The 25,285-nt window shown below is 39.0% G+C and overlaps 1 protein-coding gene across 2 annotated transcripts; it reads right to left on the minus strand.

Annotated features, from left to right (window-relative positions):
• Positions 1–6,904: 6,904 nt before the first annotated feature.
• On the minus strand, positions 6,905–23,742 carry tmem33 (transmembrane protein 33). 2 transcript variants are annotated; one of them, XM_008111645.3, is made up of 8 exons: positions 23,642–23,742; positions 23,404–23,531; positions 18,197–18,291; positions 16,951–17,138; positions 16,073–16,140; positions 13,981–14,114; positions 11,359–11,442; positions 6,905–10,641 (listed from the first exon to the last, which is right to left on the minus strand). In XM_008111645.3, exons 2-8 carry the CDS (start codon positions 23,458–23,460, stop codon positions 10,512–10,514), a joined length of 756 nt encoding a protein of 251 aa, XP_008109852.1. In that variant the 5' UTR covers positions 23,461–23,531; positions 23,642–23,742; the 3' UTR covers positions 6,905–10,511. The 2 variants fall into 2 exon arrangements, with proteins under 2 accessions (XP_008109852.1, XP_003221591.1); XM_003221543.3 differs by lacking the exon at positions 23,642–23,742 and having other exon boundaries at positions 23,404–23,635.
• Between the last annotated feature and the right edge of the window lie 1,543 nt (positions 23,743–25,285).

A 25,285-nucleotide genomic window follows, 5' to 3' on the forward strand; every position in this document is an offset into this window, starting at 1 on the left:
AAAATGCTTTTCCATTATCTGGGCAGCAGCCACTAGAAGGTGCTAGAGAGAAAAGGGTAGCCAAATAATATGAGGGTAGAAGGTGAGTTGTTGGAGGAAAACCCTGTTTCCCTCCTGTTTTCTTGTTATTACCCCCATCATGGAAACAACCCTCATTTATGATATGGGGAGGGGGTAGGGGGGATAACCAGGGAAAACATATTCCTCCTTCAACTCCCCCCCCCCCCCAAAATGGACTAGCCTTCTCGCTCTCTATCAGCCCCTAGTGGTCTCCTCCTAGATAATGGAACAGTACCATACTGATTAATTTTTTTTTAAAGCAGGGAAGCTCTCTTTCAGGATATTGGAATGGATGCAGTTTGACTCAATGCTGTGGAATCATAAGAGTTGTCATTTTACGAGGCCTTTAGCCTTCTCTGGCAGAGTGCTGGTGCTTCACCCAACTACAACTACACTATCACATTGAGTCATGGCAAGAGTGGTGTCAAACTGCATTAATTCTTCTGCAACTTCCTCTGGATTTCCTGTGTGTTTCGGAGGATAGAAATGCCCCTTGTCCACTGGAAATTTTATGGGTATAGAATAAATAACCAAACACTCAAAAAAAATCTTCACAAAAATGCCTCTTCTGTCATAAAAAGTGTCCAACATGATTTCTGTGTCCTATGAATATTTGTTCCATTCCTGTCCACTTTAACTCATTCACACCAAAGTATTCCGGGATTGAAAGTGTTGTTTCCTGTTTAATTGGGCGGTACTTACTTTCAAAGTAGTTGTTATACTCCAGAAACTTCATTTTTGTGGCTGCCATAAACTATGTTGAATTGGTTGAATCTATGAAATATTCATTGAAAAACTATAGCAAAATGTGCTGCAGGACATCCTGCAGAAATGAAGTAGGGCCTGGGAACTGTTTAATAAGCTTTTTCCATGTTTGATTACAGCATGGCAGTCAGAGGCAAAGGCAGAAATATTTAGCAGTGTGTTGAATATGTGAACAAGGTTTACCAACTATGTGGACAAGAGGACTATTAAATCAGTAAACAGTTTCTGCTTACAGCTGAAAGGACTACTGACACTGATATCAGATTGGCAATGCATATTTTCACAGCATGGCAGGATCCACAAACTCCTGGGTTTGTGTTTCTCAAAGAAAGAATTGTGTCAAGTTTTATGGAACGAATCACACCCTTCTTGAAACTGAACTGACTCTGGCCACAACAGGACTTGCTCTGGGGCATACGTATGTAGGATTGTGCTGCTAGGCTGGAATTGTGTTCAGAAATACTTAAAAATCAATCTGATCAAACTCAGTGGGACATTTCTCCAAGTAAACATGATTGGGTAAATTGTATTTATACTGCTAAAATGAAATTAACCAACTAATCCCAAGTAGTTTGATTTCAGGGACTTAGTGCCTTTCTTTAGGTGAAATGAAACTAAAGACATTAGGGAAAATTTCCTTTATAGTCTTATCCATTGCCAAGATAAATCAAATTATTTTCAACTAATCCAGTTAAGTTTCATCAAAGCTACCAGAGATAAATCTTTATAAATGCAAGCGTTCCTCCATAAAAGGGTTGCATATTGGGCAGGTGTAAGTTCAAGTATTTTCTTCCAGTGTGTATCCCTGAAAGTCAGATCACAGTGTACAGAGAATATCACTAATCTAGCAACAGATGCTGCCTCATTAAATGCCATCTGAACTTCCAGTGGATTTAAGCACTACATTGACTGTGGGTAAACTGAAAAATACCAAAGAGCATTTACTTCTCCATCTATTTTGTGAGCTAGAACAAAGGTAGAGTAAAGGTTTCTTTACTGGGTTGCTGTGAGTTTTCCAGGCTGTATGGCTATGTTCCAAAAGCATTCTCACCTGACATTTTACCCACATCTATGGCAGGCATCCTCAACTTCTGAGGATGCCTGCCATAGATTTAGGTGAAACGGCAGGAGAGAATGCTTCTGGAATATGGACATACAGCCTGGAAAACTCACAGCAACCCAGTGATTCTGGCAATTAAAGCCTTCAACAACACATGAATTCTGTACTGTGGCTACCAGGGACAAGTATTTTAAAAGGTGAGATACAAGTGCAGTAACAAAAATGGTTTTAGGTGTGCAAACCTTTCAAATAATAGGAATTCCTGTAAAAAGCCCACGGAGGTTCCATCGTTTAGTACTGTTTGAAAATGTCTACTGGTGCATTAAAAATATGTGATAGCCAACAATTATAACATTTTGTGACATATTTAACAAATGACCACTAGATTATTAGTAATCATGAACGCTATATGGGAGTGCCCATGCCTTGAGATCTTCTGAGTAAGCTCTTCTGTCATGAGAATGATAGTGATAAAATACTAACAATAATAAGTATTTATTTAAATCCGAGCGTTTTGTAGCCATGCAGAGATTGTTGGACTGTTAATTCACATCAGCCTTAACCTACACAGCAAAGGTGACAAATGTTGTAGGTTTCAGTCTGACATTACATAGAGGACATATGATTCCCACTCTAAGTTGCACATCCGATTTCCATTCCTCAGGGCTAGATAGAATGGTGGCAGTGAAGGTGACACATAGATCAAGGAAAGGTTAAATGTCTCCCTCATATTCATTCCAAATATTCTTCAGATTGTTCAACATCTGCTAAATACAGATTTTATGGCAACTCACTTTTATACACAAGGGAGTCAAGAGTGGCACACACTGGGGTCAGTGAGAATGTCAGAAAGCAATTCTGAACCTATTTGACATTTGTGTCTTAAGTCTTCTGGTTATTTTTTATCACATGCAAAGGAGGAATTGCTTTTCAGAATTAGATTCCTGAGCCAAAAGAAATCACTTTTCATACCATGATCCCAGGAGGTTCCACTGCTTCCATAACAGAGAAAGACAGATCAGAATAGATAAGTGATTTAATTCCAATGCTTTTATCACACCCTCCAGATTTGGCAGAGGCTGTCCCAATTACCTGTAATCCTTTTCCATCCCATTTGTCAATCTGCTTTCAAAATGTCCCAGTTTCTTTCTCCTCCCACTTTTCTCTTTCAACCTGGCTTACTTCGGTCACTGGATTCTGAGTTCAAAGTGCAAAAGTAGTTTGCACTCAATTGTCTCAGCAGCAGGAGAGGGCAGGAAGGGACAGAATGTTGTCATTTGCACATGTAAAAGCAAACTGCTGCACTCTCTCCTAACTTGTATGTCCTTCCCCATTAATAACTCATGCCATCTTAACACTATGATGTTGTATGGCCACATTTTTTCTGGTTCCATCTCTGAAATGTTGGAGGGGAGGCCAAAGAAAAGAGCAAAAAATGTTTCCAACTTTACAATATTTTTTCACTAAATGTTACAAAAATTAAGTGAGGGATGGAAGAAATTGATGTGGTGAAAAAGTCATGGTGTGAGTGGGAAATTGGAAGGACAGGATGGGACTCTTGACATTCAGGTGAGCACGAGCTTGTGATGTGAGGATTTCCAGCTTTACAGAAAGACCTCTATAAAACTACTTGGAACTAGAAAAGCAGAACTTAAATCCTCCATTTAAAAATATAGAAACGACCACCAGAGGGCAACGTATGGGAGACAAAAACACAACAGAAGGTTGGAATAAGTCTGAGATTTCAAGAAAGTGACCAGTTTGCTATAGAATCTGTGCGCACACATTTGCTTAACTCCATCATCTTAAAAACAAATAATAGGGTTACGTTTTTGTTGTCTCTGGGAGTCTATTATCAGGGGAAGGGACACAGACATACATACCCATACCAGAACACAATGCTGAAGCAACTACTTTTAACCAAAACCTGCAATATGAGATCTGCCATTTTCAAAAGGAAACCCTTCATTCTCTCATGTACACTGACTTCCTTTACCAGGTTTTGGCACTGAAATCTCCAAGATATCCTGAGTTGGCAACCCCATTGAATGTATTTTAGGAGGTACCTACCTATGCACTTTGTGTTGTAGCACCACTGTCCCTAAAAAGTTGTATTCTTACTTTAAAAACATTTTCTATATTCCATTCTTACACAGTCCCTGACCCAAAAGGATTTTATTGCATATATACCCTTTCTCATACACTGTGGTGAGAAAGAAGCAGGCCCACAGCTAAATGCTTAGCTGCATCATTGATACAGGAAAACAATGGAATATGCTGCATAATGGAGGGCTGATGTTCATCACTGCGATTCAATTGCAAATAAACACAATCCTGTTCATCTCTTCTCATCAGTCCTCATTTAACTTAATTATTTCCTAAATACTATGCTTTCTCTCCCACCAACCCCCATCAAAATGATCACATTGATTCCAGTGCCTTGAACCACTCAAGCAAGAATGGAAACACAAAAGAAACCAGAGGTTTAATAACAGATGTTCCCTTACAATATAAACTGGTGTGACTGTTTTGAATCCAAGCAGGGGGATAGCAATTTGATTTTGACAACATCAATAAAACCTGGAATGTGACAATATTGGAGGGAGCAATTTAATTTGTGCTGAAATAAATATTAGACATACAAAGTGTCTAGAATGAAAGAGGGTCACAATAAATTACAAGAGGAGACGTTTTGCTCAATCACTGCAGAAAGCCCTTGGTATTTCCAATTTCAGACCATCAAATTTATCATTTTTGCTGATTTAAGCAGAACCCCAAACAAATATGGATCTCAGTGCTTTCTTTCACAGGTACGAGAATGGGTAATTTACTATAGCGATCCAATTTGTAAATCAGTAGGGGCCACTAAATTGCAGCATAAAAAAGAAAGAGCGAATGAGGTCCCTTTTTCTTTGTGTCAGCAGGCTGTGATTATTATGTTTATTAGATTTCCTTGAAAGGGTTTCACATTTTCTCAAATATGCAGGAGGACTATTTCCCCTCTGAGGCCAACATTAGCATTTTGTGCTTGAGTCTTCGAAGACAGGGAAAATGATGAATTTTTCAATTTAATTTTTTCCCCGTCACGTTTATGCTCAGTCCTGTGGTACCCGGAGCTCATTGACAACCTACTACCTAACAATGGTTTTGTTACTAAGAGAGAGAAAGTATACTATACAGAAATCTTTTACAATTTGTTGTACAAACAAATCAACCCTTTCCAACTTTGCACCTGCCAGATGCCTTGGGTTTACAACTCTCTTCACCCAAAAACATAATTGGAAAGGTTGCAAATAGAATAACAACAACAACCTTCTTCAGCTAAGGGTGAAAGCTGATAAGCCAGGCTGCCGAACATGATTAGGTGAATTGCATAGCGCTCAAGATAATATCTTCTTCTAAAATCTGGGTCTTTACATGATGAGTCCTCAACAAGGTTACAGCCTTCCCAATCATTAATGAATGAGCTTCCCCAGCCCATCCAGGGCTCAGATCTGGTTACACTTCATGGCTTCTCTTAAATCACATTCTTGATGCAAAGCTAATTTCTCACCATAGGCCAAATTGGCGAGCTGAACTGTTTCACAATAATTTGCCAAATCAGACAAATCAGGGTCATCTATTCACTCCATTTGGTGCTAGATTGGCATGAGTAAGAGCAGATAGTATTCTGTAACTAAAACAAAATCTGTATTTTGTTTCTGGACAATTTTGGTGGCCTAAAAATGCAGGTGAGGCTTGATGACTGCAGTACTTTCCCAGACACAGTACTCATTAAGATAGGCAACTGGAGAAACTCCTCAGGATCCTGCCACAAATGCGTCACCATCAGAAACTCTTAGATTGAAGAACTGCCTTGTTTAAGAGGTAGGTTTCTGGGCTCATGATTGGTCATTACCGATTGTAATGAATCTTGTGTAATGAATGTTTTTGAGTATAGGAAAAAGTATAGTATTGGATAATGATTCTAAAAAACAGATACAGTCAGCCCTCTATATCTGCATGTTCCACATCTATGGATTCAACAAACTGCAAATCATTAAGTAAAAAGCATAGTGTGTCCCTTATGAGAAGACTGTGGTAGAAGCCGTTCTGCAGAGCTCCCCTGCTGAGCATGAAGAAGCCACTGAAGTGGAACAACGAAGCAAAAGAGGGAAAGAATAAGAGAGAGGATTGCTTGGAGAAGAACCGGAAGCTCAATGAAGGCTGGAAAGCTGCCCTGAAGTCTCCTTCAGTAGTGGCTAACACACAAGGCGGATGGCAGACAGTCCCTTTGCCACTGGTTGTTAAGATGGGGATTTGAGCATCTGCAATTGTCACATTTGCAGGAGGTTCTAGAACTAATCCCCAACTGATATGGAGAGACAACTGTACTCAGAAGAGTCTTGGTGTAAGAATTCTGTTTCCCCATGAAATTTTTCTTAAGTCTTCAAATTTCTAGCATTGCAGAGAATGTGACATTGAAAATGTCACATCTAGAACTGATATTTGTTGTGTTTACACTCTCTTGGTCACTTTGCTTGCACAATTCCTTTGGATGCCTCAAATGAAGTTTTAATCTAGTAAAACAATAGAAATCTGGGAAATTAAGGAAAACTTCATGGGGGAGGAGCCTCTTACTGATGGAGCAATGCCCTCATTTTGTCCCAACCCCACAACAGCTATTTCCAATAGGATTTAGCATTTAATTTTCATGGTGGGGAATGTTATGTACAGCACAGATGGTAAAAAAGCTTTGACCGTAGAGCAGGAATGAGAGAGAGGCTACTCAAATGCAGGACTGGGCCCCTCATCAGCTGCAATGGGGGACTGTGGGAGTTTAATATGAACAAGTAAGCAACACATTCCCCATTCCTACCACAGAATATTAACAGGTGATTGGTTTCAAAAACTCAAAAAAGTACATGTGAGCATCCCCGCATCGCCAGTAGTGACTCAACTGTTTTATCTAAAGTTTTAAAAATCAGACTACTCCAAGATGCCTGTGGGAATTTAAGAAATTGTGGTTGACAGTCGTCATAAAGAAGACATGTATGGAATTTATTTAGATGGAAATCCTAAAACAGAAAACCATAATCAAGAGAGAAAAGCCAAACATCTCTCAGAGGTATCCTCTGCAAGATAGAACATTCATTTACATAAGTAATACAGACTCTCGCCTACCAAAAGATCTATGCACATTGTGGATGAGAACTGAATGTCAATACTCAACTGAATTGTGACAGGATCTCCTAAATGAGAACACATATGAACATTTCAGACTGACTAGTTGTGTGTATCTAATTGCCCCAAACACATACGTAGATAACTTATTCTGTTTTTCCCCTCCATTAGAGAATCATGCTCAGCTTTAGGTTTCCAGTATTACACTGCAACAAGGTTGGAAAGGTTCAGACATTGCATGCCAGCCTACTGCTGAAACATTCACTTTATTGCTACAGAAATTTTTGTTTTTATAAAATCCTGAAAACAGGGTAAAGATGCTAGATGAAAACCTCACTAAGCCTTCCTTCACACACAGTTATACATTTTTCCATAAATAGATGCCAGAGCCAAAATGCCTATAGGAGCACAATCAAGCAGTATTATTTCAGCCCAATTTTTAAATCACTGCATTTTTTCACAGCTGGAGATTTAGCAAGCAATGTACAAGGCTGGCTATTAACAAGTTAATGAATGAGTTTAATTGAAATAGAATTTACACTCTAATAAAAGAAAAAGCAGATCATTAAATGTTAAGATTTTTTGTAAAACAATGGCACAATGCCCAAATATATAGCATATCAGTTCGTGCAGAGTTATGTGACAAAGAGTTATGAAGCATCTTAGAAGAATGAATGGAATAATGCTGGCGCGAGTAATTCCTCAATCTTAAAATACAGATTTTAATTGCCTGTAGCAAGCAGATGTCCCAGTGCCTTCTACCTTCACTGTAACAAATGAAGGGAAAAAAGCAAAGATATGCACATACCTGTTTGCTGCAAGCTTCCATCAGAAACTATAGTGCAAGATGAAAGCAGGAACATGCCTATTCCTTGGACTTAATGATGCCTACCATCCTACTTTCCCTGGTATAAAGAATCTTTTTCAGTCAGGCTGACCACACAATTTTTGAAAGTAGCCCCATAAATTCCACAGGAGGTACATCCAAAAGAATACACAAGAGGAATGGGCTGCAACAGTACTGAAAATCAAAGCTGAGTTGAGAACTATGAGTGACATACTATGGAAACCTTTTCAAAATATTTCTAAGGAGTGGGTTACATCTGAGAGATACAAGCACTTCTTCCATTATTCCAGCCTGGTATAAGTATACCGTACAGCCTGGAAAGGCTCAAGGGTAGGCTTTTCATTGAGATGCCAGGATTCTACACAAAAAAATTAAAGCAAGAGGAAAAGGACATGAAAAGTTGTATTTGAAAATTCAGGAATAGTTCTGACAAGAAATGTTTCCTAGAGTTCAGGACATTGTTTATTATGGAAACCAGACTATCATAATGTATTTAAGGCAACTAATTTGAGTCAAATCAATGGTACAATTATATTTTCTTGTGGTGAAATGCATTTAGCGAGAATGTTGGCATTACAGGGTGGGGCATAAAAATCTCCCATATTTCGAGGAGGCACTGAGTGAGCTGTAGTGGGGATAGAAAGGTGGGGTAGGTCTAATTTGGTAGAGGAGACTTTGCCATTTTCACTACCCGTCATGAGTTGGGACCAGCGAACATCAGGGCTTTGTTGTTCAAGCATATTATGAAAACAACTGTTCTGTGATATCAACAGTGCTCCATACATGCTTCACATTCAATCATAATGCATCACTAACCAGATTAGAAAACGATTTTGCAATAGATTTCTAATATCTGGGTAAATGGATCAACACTACAAAAAAAAATCCCTGACAGACCTAGGGCTATCAGAATGCCAAAAAATGTGGTAACAGTTAAAAGCTTCCAGTCAGCAATCACCAAGGCTCATAAGCATGCCATGGTACTGGTGCAATCATGTTGAAATTTGAGGAGGATTCGGCATGCTGCATCCTTACAAAATGATTTGTCTAATATGATTTTTAAAACCATTTAAACAAAATTGTTTTAGTACTTTTCAGAAATATATACATTTGTCTTCTAGAGAGTTCTGTTCATTTTTAATACATCTTCAAAATGCGGGAGATCTTTATTCCCCACCCTGTATTTCACCTCTACCTGGGAACAGAATAGCCATTCTTTATGAACTTTCTTCAACTTCTTTAAGTAGTAGTTGCCCTTTTGCTCTAAGCACAACGGGCTACATGTATTCCTCTGCAAGCATAGCAGCTGTGCACTAAGCAACCTAATGGCCTCACCAAAGCTATGTTCCCAAACCCTCTTGCTTTTTGGCCAATGCAGGGGGAAGCAAGGGCATGAGACACACAGTCCTTCACTATTGTTGTTTAGTGCGATACATGTGCAGCTATACATTCATACATGATGCAGGGATCCTCCATTACAGATATGCTGCCCCTACACAGCCAATTACTTGGAAACAAGGCCCATTGATTTTGCAACATAACTGCATTGAGATATTACTTTACTACTCTGGCATTACATCACTTCAGAGGATGTGCAGTGCTGAAATGATAGCTGGATGAAGTTTCAAAATTATCTCATTGGGGCAATGACACTTCAATTTATTTTGAAAATAAACAAAACATCCATAATTATTCAGATTTATATTGTCGAAGACTTTCATGGCCGGAATCACTGGGTTGTTGTGGGTTTTTGGGCTGTGTGGCCATGTTCCAGTAGCATTAGGGGAGAATGCTACTGGAACATAGCCATACAGCCCAAAAAACTCACAACAACGCATTATTCACATTTTTCAAAGAGTGGTATTTTAAGAGCTTTTGGAAAATAGCAAACCCCACCCCCACCCCTAGAAAACAACAACAAAAAACAGTGGGACACTTAGAAAGCCTGGGGAAATATTTACAAAGAAATATGTTTGTGACAGGGCAGAGAACTTTCAATTTTAAAAGCATCAAATAAATTTGATCCACAAAATTAGATGCTTAGAGCTACTGTTCACAGAGCAGACACTAATTTATTTGTACTGACTGCAATGATTGACTCAACAAAGTTAACTGGTTTCATTTACTGAATGGAAAGAATACTGACTCAAATGTACCGCATGTGTGGATATTCCAAGTGCTATCCCTAAGAAATGCTATCACATTTATGATGTGGCAACATCTTACAATCTATTAGATATAATCAAGATAGCACAGCTGGGAATTTTTCTTTCTTTTTGAATAAGTATTTTTTTTCAGTATTGATGAGAACCTACTTGAGAGCAACTAAGCCATATTATACAATGCTAATTTGTGTTTCTTTTTTTGCCTTGAAAAATATTTTGTCTAAGATAGCAGACATTCATCTTCCACAAAGCACAGAAACATCTTGAAAAACAAAGGTTTTTTGGAGGGTTTTTTTTTAAGACACATAGAATACAATTCACAGAACAGGTTCTTGGAAGGAAACATTTTTCATACAACCTTGACTGAGATCCTGAATGTATAAATCACCAGCAGAAAGACCAGCTGCTCAAAATGTTCATTAGACACACGGAAGTACATTTCCAGTGCTGGCTATGCAACTGTTGGCGCCAATCTGCTTATAAAGGAAATGCTGCTGACACACAGTCTTCGTACAAATACAGGGCAGGAAGGTTTCATTATGACATGTTCAACAACAATCCGCAGTTCTGTAAAGAGAGTCCTAAAAAAGAACATTTTTTTTCAGGAACATGATAGCTTTTGCACAATGTCACACAAAATTAAATTCCAACAAACACATCTCTTAAATTCCATGCACACTTGCCAGGTAGTAAGCATCACTGAATTTAATAAATCTTACTTCTGAGCATGCACAGGTAAGAACTGAAGATGCTCTATAATCACCATTGATTATACAGTCAGAGGAGGGGCTCAGATTGAGAATCCAGGATTATTGCTATTTAACTGGCATTGTGAACTCCTGTTAAAAAATCTTATATTGCAACCTTTTGTCGCAGATTCCTCCATAGCTCACAGCTCTAAAATCTAAAAATCTATCTTTAGAAATTGAGACCCATATTTAGTACATTCAGCTTTGCTCAGCAGTTGCTGAAGAGTCACGCCAGACTGAATTGTCAGCCCATAGAGTCCAATTAACTAGAAATGCCAGAGATAACATTTGGGGCTTTTGGTATTCATATATTTGCAACTAAGCCATGGCTTTTCTGCCATGCATTTATTTGCACACAATGTCCTGAAGCATATTTGGAAAAGGTGAAAGCAATTTGTGTTTCGTTTGTTATTTTCATTTACAATAGCCACTATATAATTATTTTTAGTCCATTGTAAAGCAGCATCTAGGAACCAGCTGTAAAAGTATTATATTTCTAGCATACAGCCACAACTGCATGAATACAGATAATCTTAATTAGGTTCTCACCGGCAATAAGGGTTTCTGCGGGAGGAATAACGGAGTGTAAGAAATCTGTAATAAATGAAAGGCTGCAGCAAGCTTCCCTGCCCACTGCAAGAACAAAAGGAAAAATGTGGAGACACTAGGTTAAGATAATAAAAGATTTTCAGTAAATTTATCACTTTAAATATTTGTCATCATACACAGCCTGCCTTACATTTCTTCCAACAAAAACCCTTTATCTCTGAATAAATGTTTAACATTGTTTTCACTGTATATTCATAGACAGATGTGTGGCAATCAGTTGTTGCAATAGCTGAAATATTAACAACTAACAAAGATCAGTGCCACCACTCCAAATGAAACCGTGTGAATTTAACATTTTATGAAGTTTCAGGAATAAATCCCCACTGCATTCAGTACAATATACTCCCAGGCAAAGATCTGGAAGGCTGTTATAGAGCAACTCTATGCATATGAAATGACAATAAAGGCCAGTTAGTTCAATGGGCCCTACTTCCAAGAAAGAAGGCAAAAGGATTGCAGTCTTGATCCAAAATCAATTTTACATAGGCAGATGTCCACTAGTACAACAGTAGTTATCCTTTCCCCTACACACTTCCTATTTTGGGGGGAAGGGTCTAGGTAATTTCCAAAAAAGAAAAAGCATTCAAAAATGGACACAAAGCAACAACAGCATTAGCAGCAGTTCAGCAGATCAGAAGCTTCTAGTGCCAGCAGGAGAGCAATTCTGAAATTCAGGAGTAGGGTCAAGCTTAAAAAGTTATAAAAGACTTTATTCAAATCCCTACATATCTAGACAGAAATGTAAAAAAGTACCTTGCTATCTATCTAACTCACAGCACACATCTTATCTCTCCATGCTCATAGGAGAAGAACAAAATGGACAACTCAAGGGCCTGCTATGTAATCAGAAAAAGAGAAGTATCGGTCTAACAAGAAAGATGATAGGAGAGAACGGAAAACAGGCAGATAGAGAGGCTAATAGGCTTTTCCCTGCCATCTAACTCATCTGCCTAAGTCCCTGATGAGGACTCCAATCTTGTACAGGATGTGACTGAGTTCCAATACCCCTCAAATCTTTTCTGAAGACTTCCCTCACCTCCAGGGTAGAACTGGGGATTAGGAAGAGGGACATTCATGCCACAAGCTGGCAGAAGATCCTTTAAGCAGATCCTTTTATTTCACAACTTGCTAAGATCCCTCGCAAATTCTAGAAACGCATGAGAAACAGTTGTACTTGCTCTGAATCTTTTTCTACAATCCCAGGATTAACATAGCATCTAGTCCCTGCCTCTCTCAAAAGTGACTGGAAGAGTAACAACCCTTCTAAAGTCAACAAAAAGTGCTGTAGGCTTTTGAATTAAGAACTGTCAAAAACACATCACAAATGCTATTAACTTGAAAGCAACTATTATAATTACAGTTACAATTAATATTATGATCAAATCCAAATGATTATTGCAAGACATGTTTAAGTGATACCTTCATGTTCACAGAAATGACCTATCATATTTGATCACATGAGCTTTTAAATTATGCTGGAGACAACTGATACTGCTTACCACATCACTGATGCTCAGTTATACTGAAATACCTCATAGTCATGGGACAACCAACTTGATATTTATAAGCCTACAGATGCTAAACTCATTATTTCAATCTTAATATATAAGCAAGTGAAATGTAGTTTCACTTTTTAAGACAATTTTCCTTTTCAACTCCATTTCATCATAGCTCTATCACTTAAGTGAGTTTACAATGCATTTTATATTATCAGGCTTGATGAAACAGAAGGGAAAGGGTTCACTCTAATATACTAGGAATGTAGAAGCAATTATGTAACACAAGGGATAAAGATATAGGCAACAGAGGGAAAGCATTGTGTGGTTCACAAATGAAATAATATGCATGGCTGTCAAAAGCAAACTACAACACGACACTGAAGTCTATGGTTTATGCAACTGCACCACTTTCTTCCCAGTTCTGTCCCCATACTACAGTATAGCAATTATCATTTTAAAACCCAGAGAATAATTAGCAAAGTGTTATGCTCTATAGTAGGCAAAATTGAAATCACTGGACTGCAATTTCTAGCAACTTTAGCTAGCACAGCCAATGATGAAAAACACTGGAATTTGTAGGCCAATAACACCTGGAAAATCACACTTCCACCACATCTGTCCTAAGAGGCAATTCTTCCAAAAAGAAACATTACTTCACGTTTCTGTGGCAGAACTACTCAATGATACTGTTCTTGGAAAATAAGTAGTTAAATATGCTTCATCTCAAAAAACCAAGCGCTTCAAATTCGTTAGGAGTAGACCTTTCTCACAATGTGGTGGGATTACCAGCTTGCTCAGAATCACAGCAAAATGGAGACACTAATTTAGGATTAAGATCCTACAATTATATCATTCAAACTACTCTTGCCAGACTCCAACATCTATTAATGCCAAGCTTATATTCTAGTTAGGAGTAAATCACTACCCTGATTTTTAGTTTTCAATCTATAAGTTCCTCAAAAGAGCATTGCACAGTCAATTACTTAACAGTTTTTTTCCTACTTATTATTTTGGGAAGCTAAAACAATTGAAGTTTAAGAGTTAAAATATGTTCACTTCTTACCTGAAAAGCATAAATACAGTAGCTGGCATCAAGAAGATTTCATTGCAGGCTATAAATTTTAAGATGTTTTGCTGATTAGCATTTAACTTGTCCAAAAGATTTCTTAAAAATAGAAGGCTGTTTGCACCTCGAGCCTTAAAAAAGAAGGGGTTATAAAAAGGTTTTAGTTTTGGGCTACTTTTTACAAAGGCTAACAATGAAAAGATATTCAACGATATAATTTATAAGCCTTTATACACAACCTAAATTGGGAATAGGGAGCCTATGGTCCTCCAGATGCTGAAGGACGTGAATTTTCAAAAGTCCCAGACAATATGGCCAATACCTGCCAATGAGTAATGGGAGCTGCAGTCCAGCAACATCTGGAAGGGCACAAGTTGCCCCATTCCGAGTCTAAAGAGTAAACTGGAACATTAGTAAATAATTTTGTAGATGTTACAATCACATCCAATATCCTACTGGGGGACAAATCATAATAAATGTTTATATATAACTGCCTCAAGGCTGTCTCTGGAAGGATATTCCTATACATACTAACATATGTCTTATATAATGAGCACAAACAATCAACACTGGCCAACACACATTTTGGTGCCTCAAACGTTGGACCTGTTTCTTCCAAAAATGGCACCAGTTCCCCTTATCAGCTATAGTTTTGAGATACAGAACAAATGCCATCTAATAGTCACCATCTGGTTGCTAATAGACAACTGTAATAACCATATCTCAGAAACTAGAGCTGATGAAATTTTCTGAATCAGAGCCCCAAATAACCCCAGGAACAGGTTTAAATACCAAGACACCAAGAAAATGTTTTTTGTTGGATTTTGAATTGCTTTTTTTCCATGTCAGAAGCGACTTGAGAAACTGCAAGCCACTTCTGGTGTTTTCTGGCAAACATGTTTATTGTAGAGGTGTCTCGATTTCCCTGCCAAATGCACATGCAGCAATCCTTTATCACCAGGCAAGCCAATAAAGAAACAGAGGGGTAGAGAAATACAGAGCTTTCATTTTTAGCAGTAGGTGGTGTTCAACAAATTGCCCCAGAAAGTCAGAAAGCAAAAAATAATTGCAGGCAATGAGCAGCATGTATAGCTCTTGTTACTATTTACAGAGGAAGGACCACCAATCCACACATTAGGAAGTAATTTTAATTAGCCTGCTAAAACATCCATAGCCTGCAAAAATGACATTTCCCTCATCTGTCACACAGAATCACAGGTGTAACTGTTTTGGCAGGCTAGCAAAATATCTGTAGGGTAAACACCTGAATGATGTTTACAAGACTTTCTTAAGGGGAGAAACTAGCTTTGAGGATGAAAATTAAAATTGAAGTATTTCACACCATTCACTTCATTAAATATAGGAAAGTCAAGAAAATTCAATATCTAAAAATGGCTTTAGTATCTATGTCATCCCTGATACAAAAATCTGGGCCTACATCTGGAAAATGTATTCGTTTCAAAATACATAAAATAAAGCCACAATCCATTAGGAACATTTTAGCAACATTCCTAGTAAAATGAACTCAAGATCTACAAAAGGTGCCTTCCATATCTTCTATTTGTTTCACTTCACTATAGCAGGTTTAATCAACAAATCTTCTATCTCCCAAAACTGGGGCCCAAGGAAAATCATAGCAATATTAACTTTTTAAAAGCACAGATAAAAGCAGAACAAAATATCTAATATTCAAACACGTTTAATCAAATTAGAATGTTAAAACACAATTAAATTAAAAGCATCCCAGTTGGGAAAGTATAGCACTTCAACAGGAACCTGCCGCCTGTCAAAGGCCTGGGGTTTTAAAAAGGATTTCTCCCCTTAATTTAACCTGGTTTGTAGATTATCCTGAGTAATTATTACTGCCCCATGGTCACTAATGTGCCAGTTCCCCCAGTTCTAGTCCAAGATCCTATCTAGCACACTAGCCCTCCTTCTTTATGCACCACTGCCATGATACAAAAAGTAATATCTGATGACATCTCCCTTCCAGACAAAAATTTTATTTTCAACCTGTCTGTGAAAAAATACCAATCGAGTACTCACAACCTATACTCATAACTGGACTATATGCCATTTACATACTTACATCAAGAACTTTCTTTGTGTAGGTAGCAGCATGAAGCAAAGAAAACAACAAAACAGGGAAAATACTCACTGAAGTCAAAGTTAAAGAAAGTTCCACCTCAGATACATGAATGAACACATACAAGCTGAAAAGTGCAGACATGTGGTTTCCTCCTTTATAAAGGTGCATTTTCTCATATGAATGGCCATGCCACAGATTCAGGAATTTAAAGCTAGTCAGCGTTATGTGGCCAAAACACAGTACTATTCATCCAAGGGTAAACCATTGGATAAATGCAAAGATCCAATTGCTAAAAAAAGCAGGTATTTAGGGTAGCATTTCCATCTTAGGCCCCATCTACACTGGCCCTATATCCCAGGATCTGATCCCAGATTATCTGTTTATATCAGGTTATCTGGCAGTAGAGAGTTATATAATCAAGTTCAAAGCAGATATCCTGGGATAGGACAGTGTAAAAGGAGCATAAAAAGGAGAGGTAGTCTGAAGGCAAAGCTATATGTGATACCATACAAAGATAAACATGTACAGCATCGTGATTTGGCCCAGTATTGAATCTGCATGGTTGAAAAAGTGCCATATGTTCTGAAAATTGCTCATTCTCACAAAGAGTGAGATTTCTTATGCTTTAATTCAACCATTCCTCTAAAAGGAGAAGAGCAACATTTGGTCACCCACCTACCTACCCACAACAACCCCATAAGGTCTGCAATAGTGAGTGATTTTAACTGCCTGAACATCTCAAAGCAAGCTTTACTACATAGTGAAGATTGGAAACATGGTCTTCCTTGATCAAAAGGCCAGAAATGTAATCACTACAAGCAAAACATGTTGTAAGAGAAGCATGATCATTTCACAGAAAATACTTGTATAAAGGATACTTGTTACAGGATAGGAATTAACAAAGATGAGGGAATATAAAAGGTAATGGCAGCTGTCCTCCAACAAGGCCTGAGCCAAGAATGCCCTGCTCAACTGAAAGTGTGGTAGCCTTTGGTGAAGTCGTAGGGCGCTGGTAAGAGCATTTGCCAGCAAGGCACGTTGATAAAAACTAGCAGCTTCATGTAACCTGGAATTATCAAAGGAGAGGTTACCAAACAAACCAAACCACAGTATTACGTTTCCTCCCTTGAGCATTGCATCATAATTGCGCTGCCTCTGAAGACGATATGGCTGGTATTTGTTCTGAGAGGAATTCTTTGCAATCAACACTAAACACTGCACTACTATCCTTCTCCCCTCCCTCCCCCTGACATTACGAAAAATGTGTTCTATTTGGTATTTCACTAGAGAGAGAAAAGGTATATAAATATATTCCATTAAAATGTTACTTTTCAAAAAATGTATACAATGGTAAGTGTCAGAACCTGAATAATCTGCACTCATTTTTATTACTTATGAAAATAGTTGTTCATAAGGTGAGGGCTATTCCTAAGTCAGGGCTCAGTATACACTATATACACAAATTACAGAAGAAACACAAAATAAACTATCACTTAGAAATAAATTTAAACCAGAAATATACTTAAAATAAAGATCATAGTTCAACATTGGGAGAGTTCAGCACATGCTCTGATTTTAATCATGAAAAACAGGACAGCCAAGTATTAAGTTTTGGCTGGATCACACCCAGCAAGTTTACATAAGGAAGATAAAGTAGTAATACTGTGCCTTTAAATACTATTTATTCTTTCTACTCTAGTTTATTCCTAAGAAATATAACATTATTTCTAAAGACCCTGGTACAGGCAGTCCCCAAGTTACGAACAAGATAGGTTATGTAGGTTTGTTCTTAAGTTGAATTTGTATATAACTCAGAAAAGGTACATTTTAAAATTCAAAATGTGTATGTGTCCCTGTTCATAAGAATTTACCTCACTTTCTGTCCCTATGATAATTGGATTTTTGAAAAATTTGACTTGTTGTGGAAATAAGGATTGCTGATAAAGCTTCACCTGGGATACCTTTTCCCCATAATTCTTTCAGGAATGAATTTCCCTTCCTAGGGGTAGATTTCTCTCACTTCCTGTTGTCTCACCCCCGTTCTTAACTATGAGTCCTTTGTAAGTCAGATATTTGTAACTCGGGGACTACCTGTACTATTGTTAAAAACACGGTTATACATACCCTAGAAGAGGCAGGACAAATAATGCTGAACAGTAAACTGTGAATATTCGAGAAAGCCACATTGCTGTGTCCAACTTATTAGTCATCAGAAATTGCTATAATGAAAGGAAAAGTGGTTAGTACATATGATGATACTACTTGTTGAAGAGCAAAGACATTCCAGATCCATAAAACAGCCCAACCAAAACAAAATTCTTGGTGTCTTGGTTTTCAAGTCTATTTCTGGAGTTATTTGGGGGACTGACTTAGAAAATTGCATTGGATAGACCACATCAGCTCTAGTTTCTTAGATATGGTTATCATAGTTTTCTGTGAATGAGCAGGTGGAGACTGGTAGATGGCATATATTCTGTATCTCAAAAACTAGGGGGAAACTGGTGCCATTTTTGGAATCAGCCTTCCCTGTACAAATGCCCAAGTCAGCAGTGGTTATGTTGTTGTTTGGCGCACTCTACCAATTGCTGGACTGGAGCAGGAAACCCACAAATGTCTATGCAAAATATAAGGAAGTGCAACATAACCTCTTGATCACAGCATGAAGGTAGATTATCCATTTACCCTGTGGCTATGACAATGATCACCTCTTATTCTCAGTAGGTAGGGAACAGGCATGACAGATTTACAACATGATGGGTGTTTCTATATAACCTGTCAGTGAGTATTCTCAGGAACTACAGAACTTCTGAAGGTATTTCCCATAGTGACATAAAATGGTCTGGGAGGACCTTTCTGTGTGTAATTATATACTCTGGCACATATATAAACTAGTACAAGGAGTTCCTTCAGTATACCTACTAGTCATCAGCCATACAAACAGTGTACAATTCTATCAAAGAGAAGAGTTACTGGTGCACAATGTCTACATTTTCCCTGGGAGGCCATCTAGCATTAAATAAGAGTTCAAATCTAAATGCCCCATTAAAGTATTTTCTGCAGCATTGTTGAATACATAACATAACAGAAAAATAAGTGCATTAATGAAATATCACAAGCCTAAAAATTATGTTGGGATTATGTAGAAAAAACATAAGTGCCTATTACATATAAAATTATTAAATTAAATGCAGCTTATCAACTAATACAGGAACTCCACAAAAAGTTTACCAACTTGCTGGTGTTGCTGCAAAAACAAGGATATTCTCAGAAATAGTATTGGTGAGGCCATATATGTTTTAGTAGTTCACGAAGAATGTGAGTCTGAAATAATTTATCACATATCCCCTGTAATTCCTGTATTTAAAGTCCTAGTAATATGTATGATGTTGCAAATTAGGTACACAGAAACTATATTTACTTGTGGATTCTGCCCAAAGTCCTGCCTAGCTCTAGACCAAATGACAAAGCTAAATCTTGTTTTCAGTGAAATAATGACACACACTCACTACATCCAACTGATGCAAGCTACTCATGAATCAAGTCTGGTAAGGGAGTGACTGTCCCTCATCTTGCCTTCCTTCATAAAATGCTTAGAAAATATTATATCATATAGCCAAATAATACTAAACAAGCTATAGCCACTAAGTTAGTTAGTTAATTGAACTTGGATAATATAAACTTGCTATCTAATGCCCCACTCTTGTAAATCATAGTGTTCAGTAAATTTGGATACCAATATACTACAAGAATGAATTCTGGTTACAGGATATCCCAATCACATGAGCAAAAAATCCAGAAAAAATGTCCTGATTTAAACCCATGTTAGCTGTAGTCTATATTCCAGAGGAAAGCCAATGGCCATCTGAGTATTGCTTGCCTACAAAAACCCTAAAAATTCATGGGCTCGTTATACGTTGGCAGGTGACTTGAAAGTATACACATAGAGACACCACCTTTCATTAGATAATGTCACAACAGTCTACAGAGAAAGTAAAAGTCAAGTAGGCACAAAACGCTATCTTACTGAGACTTGGGACAAAGAATGTTCCATCTTTTTTCTTTCTTGCAAGGAATCAGGAAAACCTTTGTAAGCAGTGATGTGCGCAGCGTGGCTCAATAGCACTATGTAAAAAAAAAATCTGCTCCTGGTTTGAAAACGTTAGTTTCTGTTTAATTATGTGGTACTTACCGAGAAAGTAGTTGTTATACTCCAGAAACTTCATTTTAATGGCTGCCACAAACCATTTTGAATTGGTTGAGACTCTGTGTGATATTCATTGATAAACTATAGCAAAATGTGCTGCAGGGTATCCCGCAAAGACAACATTTTTGCAGTTTAATAAACTTTTCCCATGTTTTTATGATAGAACCAATTAGGAAATGACATTTATAAACCAGGAACAAAAGTCGTGTTACATAGTGTAGTCGGACACATATTTTGCAAGCTTGTGGTATCATTAATAGACAAAACTGAAAAATCTGTCTGAAAATCAACATGATTCACTACCAGTCAGGAAAGTAACACTAAATTAGACTAACCAAAGGTCTGGTTTTGCTTAAGGTAGAGTCTCCTATTGTTTCATATAAACACCTGTTGGGCAATCTATATTCAGAAAATATCAAATGAACTTGTATCTGTCAAGGCTCCGCCAATAGTAGCAAGAAGGAAAAATGTGATGGAGGGTGAGATCTTACACTGAAAAACTCAAAAAATGACAAGGGGTGAATTACTTTTTTAAAAAAGAATTCTGGGTACCCTATTCTGGGTAACCATCCTTTATTTTTCGTGGTCTTGTAGAGCAAGGAAGGCTGGGAAGTATTGGTGGTTATGAATGAAAGACATACAGCTTCATCAACCATAAGTAATCTCTCCCACACTAAACTCCAGCCCTCCAGGAGTTTGGACTTCAACTTCCAGAAATCCCAGTCAGTTTACTAGCTGTTAAGAATTGTGGGAGTTGGAGTCCAAAAACCTGGAGGGCTGAAATTTGCCCATGCAAGAGCTGTGGTTCTGAAACCCAAACCAGACGTCTAAGTCATTTCAGCTTTACAGAGGTGCTCCTGCTACATTCCTCAGGGATGGAAATGAGATGAGGATATGGAGCAATGGATTCCAATTAGAGGAACAAAAGGTTTCACATGGGGCGTCATCAAGCTTGAGCATTTTTCCACTCCAATCCACTTTGGGCCCTTCCACACAGCCTTGTATCCCAGAAGATCAAGGCAGAAAATCCCACATTATCTGAGTGTGAATTCAGATAACCCAGTTCAAGCAGATATTCTGGGATATAGGGCTGTGTGGAAGAGCCCTTTAAATGCTGTGACTGCTTCCTACAGAATTCTGGGGCTTGTAGTTTAGGCAGGTCCAGGGTTTCTCTGGAGGAGCAGTTTAAAGGCCCCTCCCTAAACTACAAACAATCACAGCATTTAAAGTGGATTTGAAGTGGAAAAATGCTCAAGTGTGATGAGGCCCCTAATCATTAGGAAGAATGTCCTGATGCTCAGAGCGATTTCTCAGGGCCCTTCCAGACAGCCCCATATCCCAGAATATTACAGCAGAAAATCCCACATTATCTGATATTGTGGGATTTTCTGCCTTGATATTCTAGGATATAGGGAGGGGTGGGTGGAAGGGCCCCCAGTGGACTATGCTGCTTTAGGCCCTTATCCCACAATATCTGTTTTGAATTGGATTATCTGAGTCCACACTGCCATATATTCTAGTTCAAAACAGATAATGTGGAATTTAATTCAGCTGTGTGGAAGGGGCCCCAGACAGGCCCTATATCCCAGGATCTGATCCCAGGTTTTCTGTTTATCCAGATTATCTAACAGTGCGGACTCATATAATCCAGTTTAAAGCAGAAAACCTGGGATAAGATCCTGGAATATAGGGCCTGTCTGGAAGGGCCCTTAGGTCCCTTCCACACAGCTATATAAAATTCCACATTATCTGCTTTGAAGTGAGAGCCCTTCCACACAGCCATATAATCCAGAATATAAAGGCATAAAATACCACAGTATCTGCTTTGAACTGGGTTATCTGAGTCCACACTACCATATATCCCAGTTCAAAGCAGATAATATGGGATTTTATTCAGCTATGTGGAAGGGACTCAGTTATATGTATTTTATTGTATTTTGTGTATTGTAAGCCATCCTGAGTCCCTTCTGGGAGACTGTGGCAGGATATAAATAAAGCTATATTATTATTATTATTATTATTATTATTATTATTATTATATGACAGTGTAGACTCAGATAACCCAGTTCAAAACAGATATTGTGGATTATGTGCCTTGATATTCTGCGTTATATGGTTGGGTTATATTAGAGCAGTGGTTCTCAACCTGCAGGCCGTAGCGCAGCAGTGGGCCACAAGAAGGAAAATCTGGTCTACAAACCTACTTCCTCTTTATTTTATTTTACTAATTTTATTTCCACTCCTTTCCTCAGAGATGACCATTGCATTGGATAGACCACATCAGCTCTAGGTTATTAAATATGATTTTCTGCAGGCAAGCAGATGGTGACTAAAGAACAGCATATGTTCTGTATTAGAAACTAGAGTTGATGTGGTCTATCTAATGCTATTTTCTGAATCAGCACCCCAAATAACCAAACCGAATCTAAAGTTGACCAAACACTGATTCATAACTGTTTTGGTACTAATGTTGGAAAGTGGTCTCTGGTTGAAGTGGTCCCTGGTCAAAAAAGGTTGGGAACCACTGTATTCGAGTGTGGTGGGGTCTCCTTCCCTGTGGGCTTTTAAGCAGTGGCTGGATTAGCATCTGTTAGGAGTGCTTTGATTGTGCTTTTCCTGCCTGGCAGGGGGTTTGACTGAATGGCCCTTGGGGTCTTTGCCAACTCTGTGATTCTATGAAAGACAATCTATGGTACCTTCCACACAGCTGAATAAAATCCCACATTATCTGCATTGAACTGGAATATATGGCAGTGTGGGCTCAGACAACCCAGTTCATAGCAGATATTGTGGGATTTTCTGCCTTGATGTTCTGGGTTATATGGCTGTGTGGAAGGGCACACAGTAGGACTTCCCCATAGAGTTTAAGGGAGATATCCATGCCTGGTGGTATTTTACATTTTAACCACTTCTCAAGAGCCAGGCGTTTCCCTCAAACCACAAACTTGTAAGGTAGGCCCAAGGTCACGCAGAGACTCCTCAACGAGGGACCTGCTGCTCTCGCAGCCTCTCCACCCCACGCGGGACTGGGGAGAAGTTCACGCCGTGGGCTGAGGGTACGCTCTTGATGCCAGCAACCCTTCCCGGAGGCGAGGAATGCCGCCCGGCCTGCCTCTCAGCCACTCACCACAGCTCCTCCGCCCGCGCCTCCCTGCATGGGCCCATTCTGCGCCGTGTCCGCCATTGCCCCTTCGTCGCTGCCGCTACCCGGCTCCTCTCAGGAAGGAGAGACTCGGCCACGAGGCGGTTAACGTGCTGCGGAGGAGAAGAAGAGAAAGAGACGTGAGGCCTCCGTCGCCGGAGTCAGGGAGACACTGCTGAGTGAAGGCGAGGAAGAAACGAGAGAGACCGCCGGGTAACCGTACCGGCTGCTGCGCACGCGCCGAACAGAACCCTTCCGGTCTACTCCTCTCGCAGAGTGCAGGCTGGGTAATGTAGTCTTCAAGGCGCCGGAATGATACCTTTCTCGGTTACAGAACTACCAATCCCAGGGTCCCACAGGAAGACGTTCTGGCAGTGAAAGCGCTGACTCTAGGGGCTCACCCACATCAAGCAGTTCAGCCCGACAGGGAAGGAAGGACATTCGTGCTGAATCCAGGACTATTCAGATGGGCACGCAGCTGGAGAGGCCCCTTCCTCACCTCCTCTGTGGCCCCTTCTACACGGCCGTATAATCCAGAGTATCAAAGCAGATGATCCAGGCCCTTCCTCACAGCTGTATAACATCCACATTGAATTTATGAATTTATTTACAGTATTTATATTCCACCCTTCTCACCCTGAAGGGGACTCAGGGCGGATCACAATGTGCATATGCATAGCAAACATTCAATGCCATTAGACATATGACATACAGACACAGACACATATAATAATAATAATAATAATAATAATAATAATAATAATAATAATAATAATAATAATAAAAACTTTATTTATATACCTTTCTATCTCCTCCAGAGGACTCAGGGAGGTTTCCAACATGTGTTCAAAACAGTCAATTGTAAAAAAAAAAAAATCATACAACAACTTGGACACAGCAAACATAATAAAACAACATCATAACAAGGCTAAAAATAGTTCAGTTAAAATAGTCATACAGTAGAGTCTCACTTATCCAACTTTCGCTTATCCAACGTTCTGGATTAACCAACGCATTTTTGTAGTCAATGTTTTCAATATATTGTGATTTTTTGGTGCTAAATTCATAAATACAGTAATTACTACGTAGCATTACTGCATATTGAACTACTTTTTCTGTCAAATTTGTTGTATAACATGATGTTTTGGTGCTTAATTTGTAAAATCATAACCTAATTTGATGTTTAATAGGCTTCTCCTTAATCTGTCCTTATTAGTCAACATATTCACTTATCCAACGTTCTGCCGGCCCGTTTATGTTGGATAAGTGAGACTCTACTGTAGTTACAGTCAGGACACTGCATGGAGGGATCGGGAACCAGTAGTCAGGGCGAGGTAGACATGGACCATTGTAAGGGATAGATAAAACTTACACAACAGCATATCATAGGGCCAAGAGGGAAGTAGTGTGCAGAGCAGGGTCTGCTTTGTTGAACACTGAAACTAATCTTGTTCAAAGATCTGCCGGAACCACCAGGTTTTCAGTTCCCTGCGGAAAGTGGATAGAATAGGGGCTTGTCTGATCTCTCTAGCGAGTGTGTTACAGAGCCATGGGGCCACCACCAAGAAGGCCACCACCAGCTGTGCTTGGGATGGTGGTGGGAGTAAGAGGAGGGCCTCCCCAGCAAATCTTAAGGCCTGCGCCGGTTCATAGGGGGAGATGCAATCACAGAGGCAATTTAACATTTTCTAGCTTCATGAGGGTATGCTCGATTCCGGCCACAGGGGGAGCTGCTGCCGTATCATTCACTGTGACACCGAGTCCTTGATGGAGTACTTCCTCATTCCTTTCCGCTCGCTGCTGGATGTGTTTATGGTGTCGTTTATGGTGTCGCAAAAAGCGGTACCTAAATTTCCTACTCGACAGA

The sequence above is a fragment of the Anolis carolinensis genome, chromosome 5 (assembly GCF_035594765.1).
Source record: "Anolis carolinensis isolate JA03-04 chromosome 5, rAnoCar3.1.pri, whole genome shotgun sequence".
NCBI classification, from domain to species: domain Eukaryota; kingdom Metazoa; phylum Chordata; class Lepidosauria; order Squamata; family Dactyloidae; genus Anolis; species Anolis carolinensis.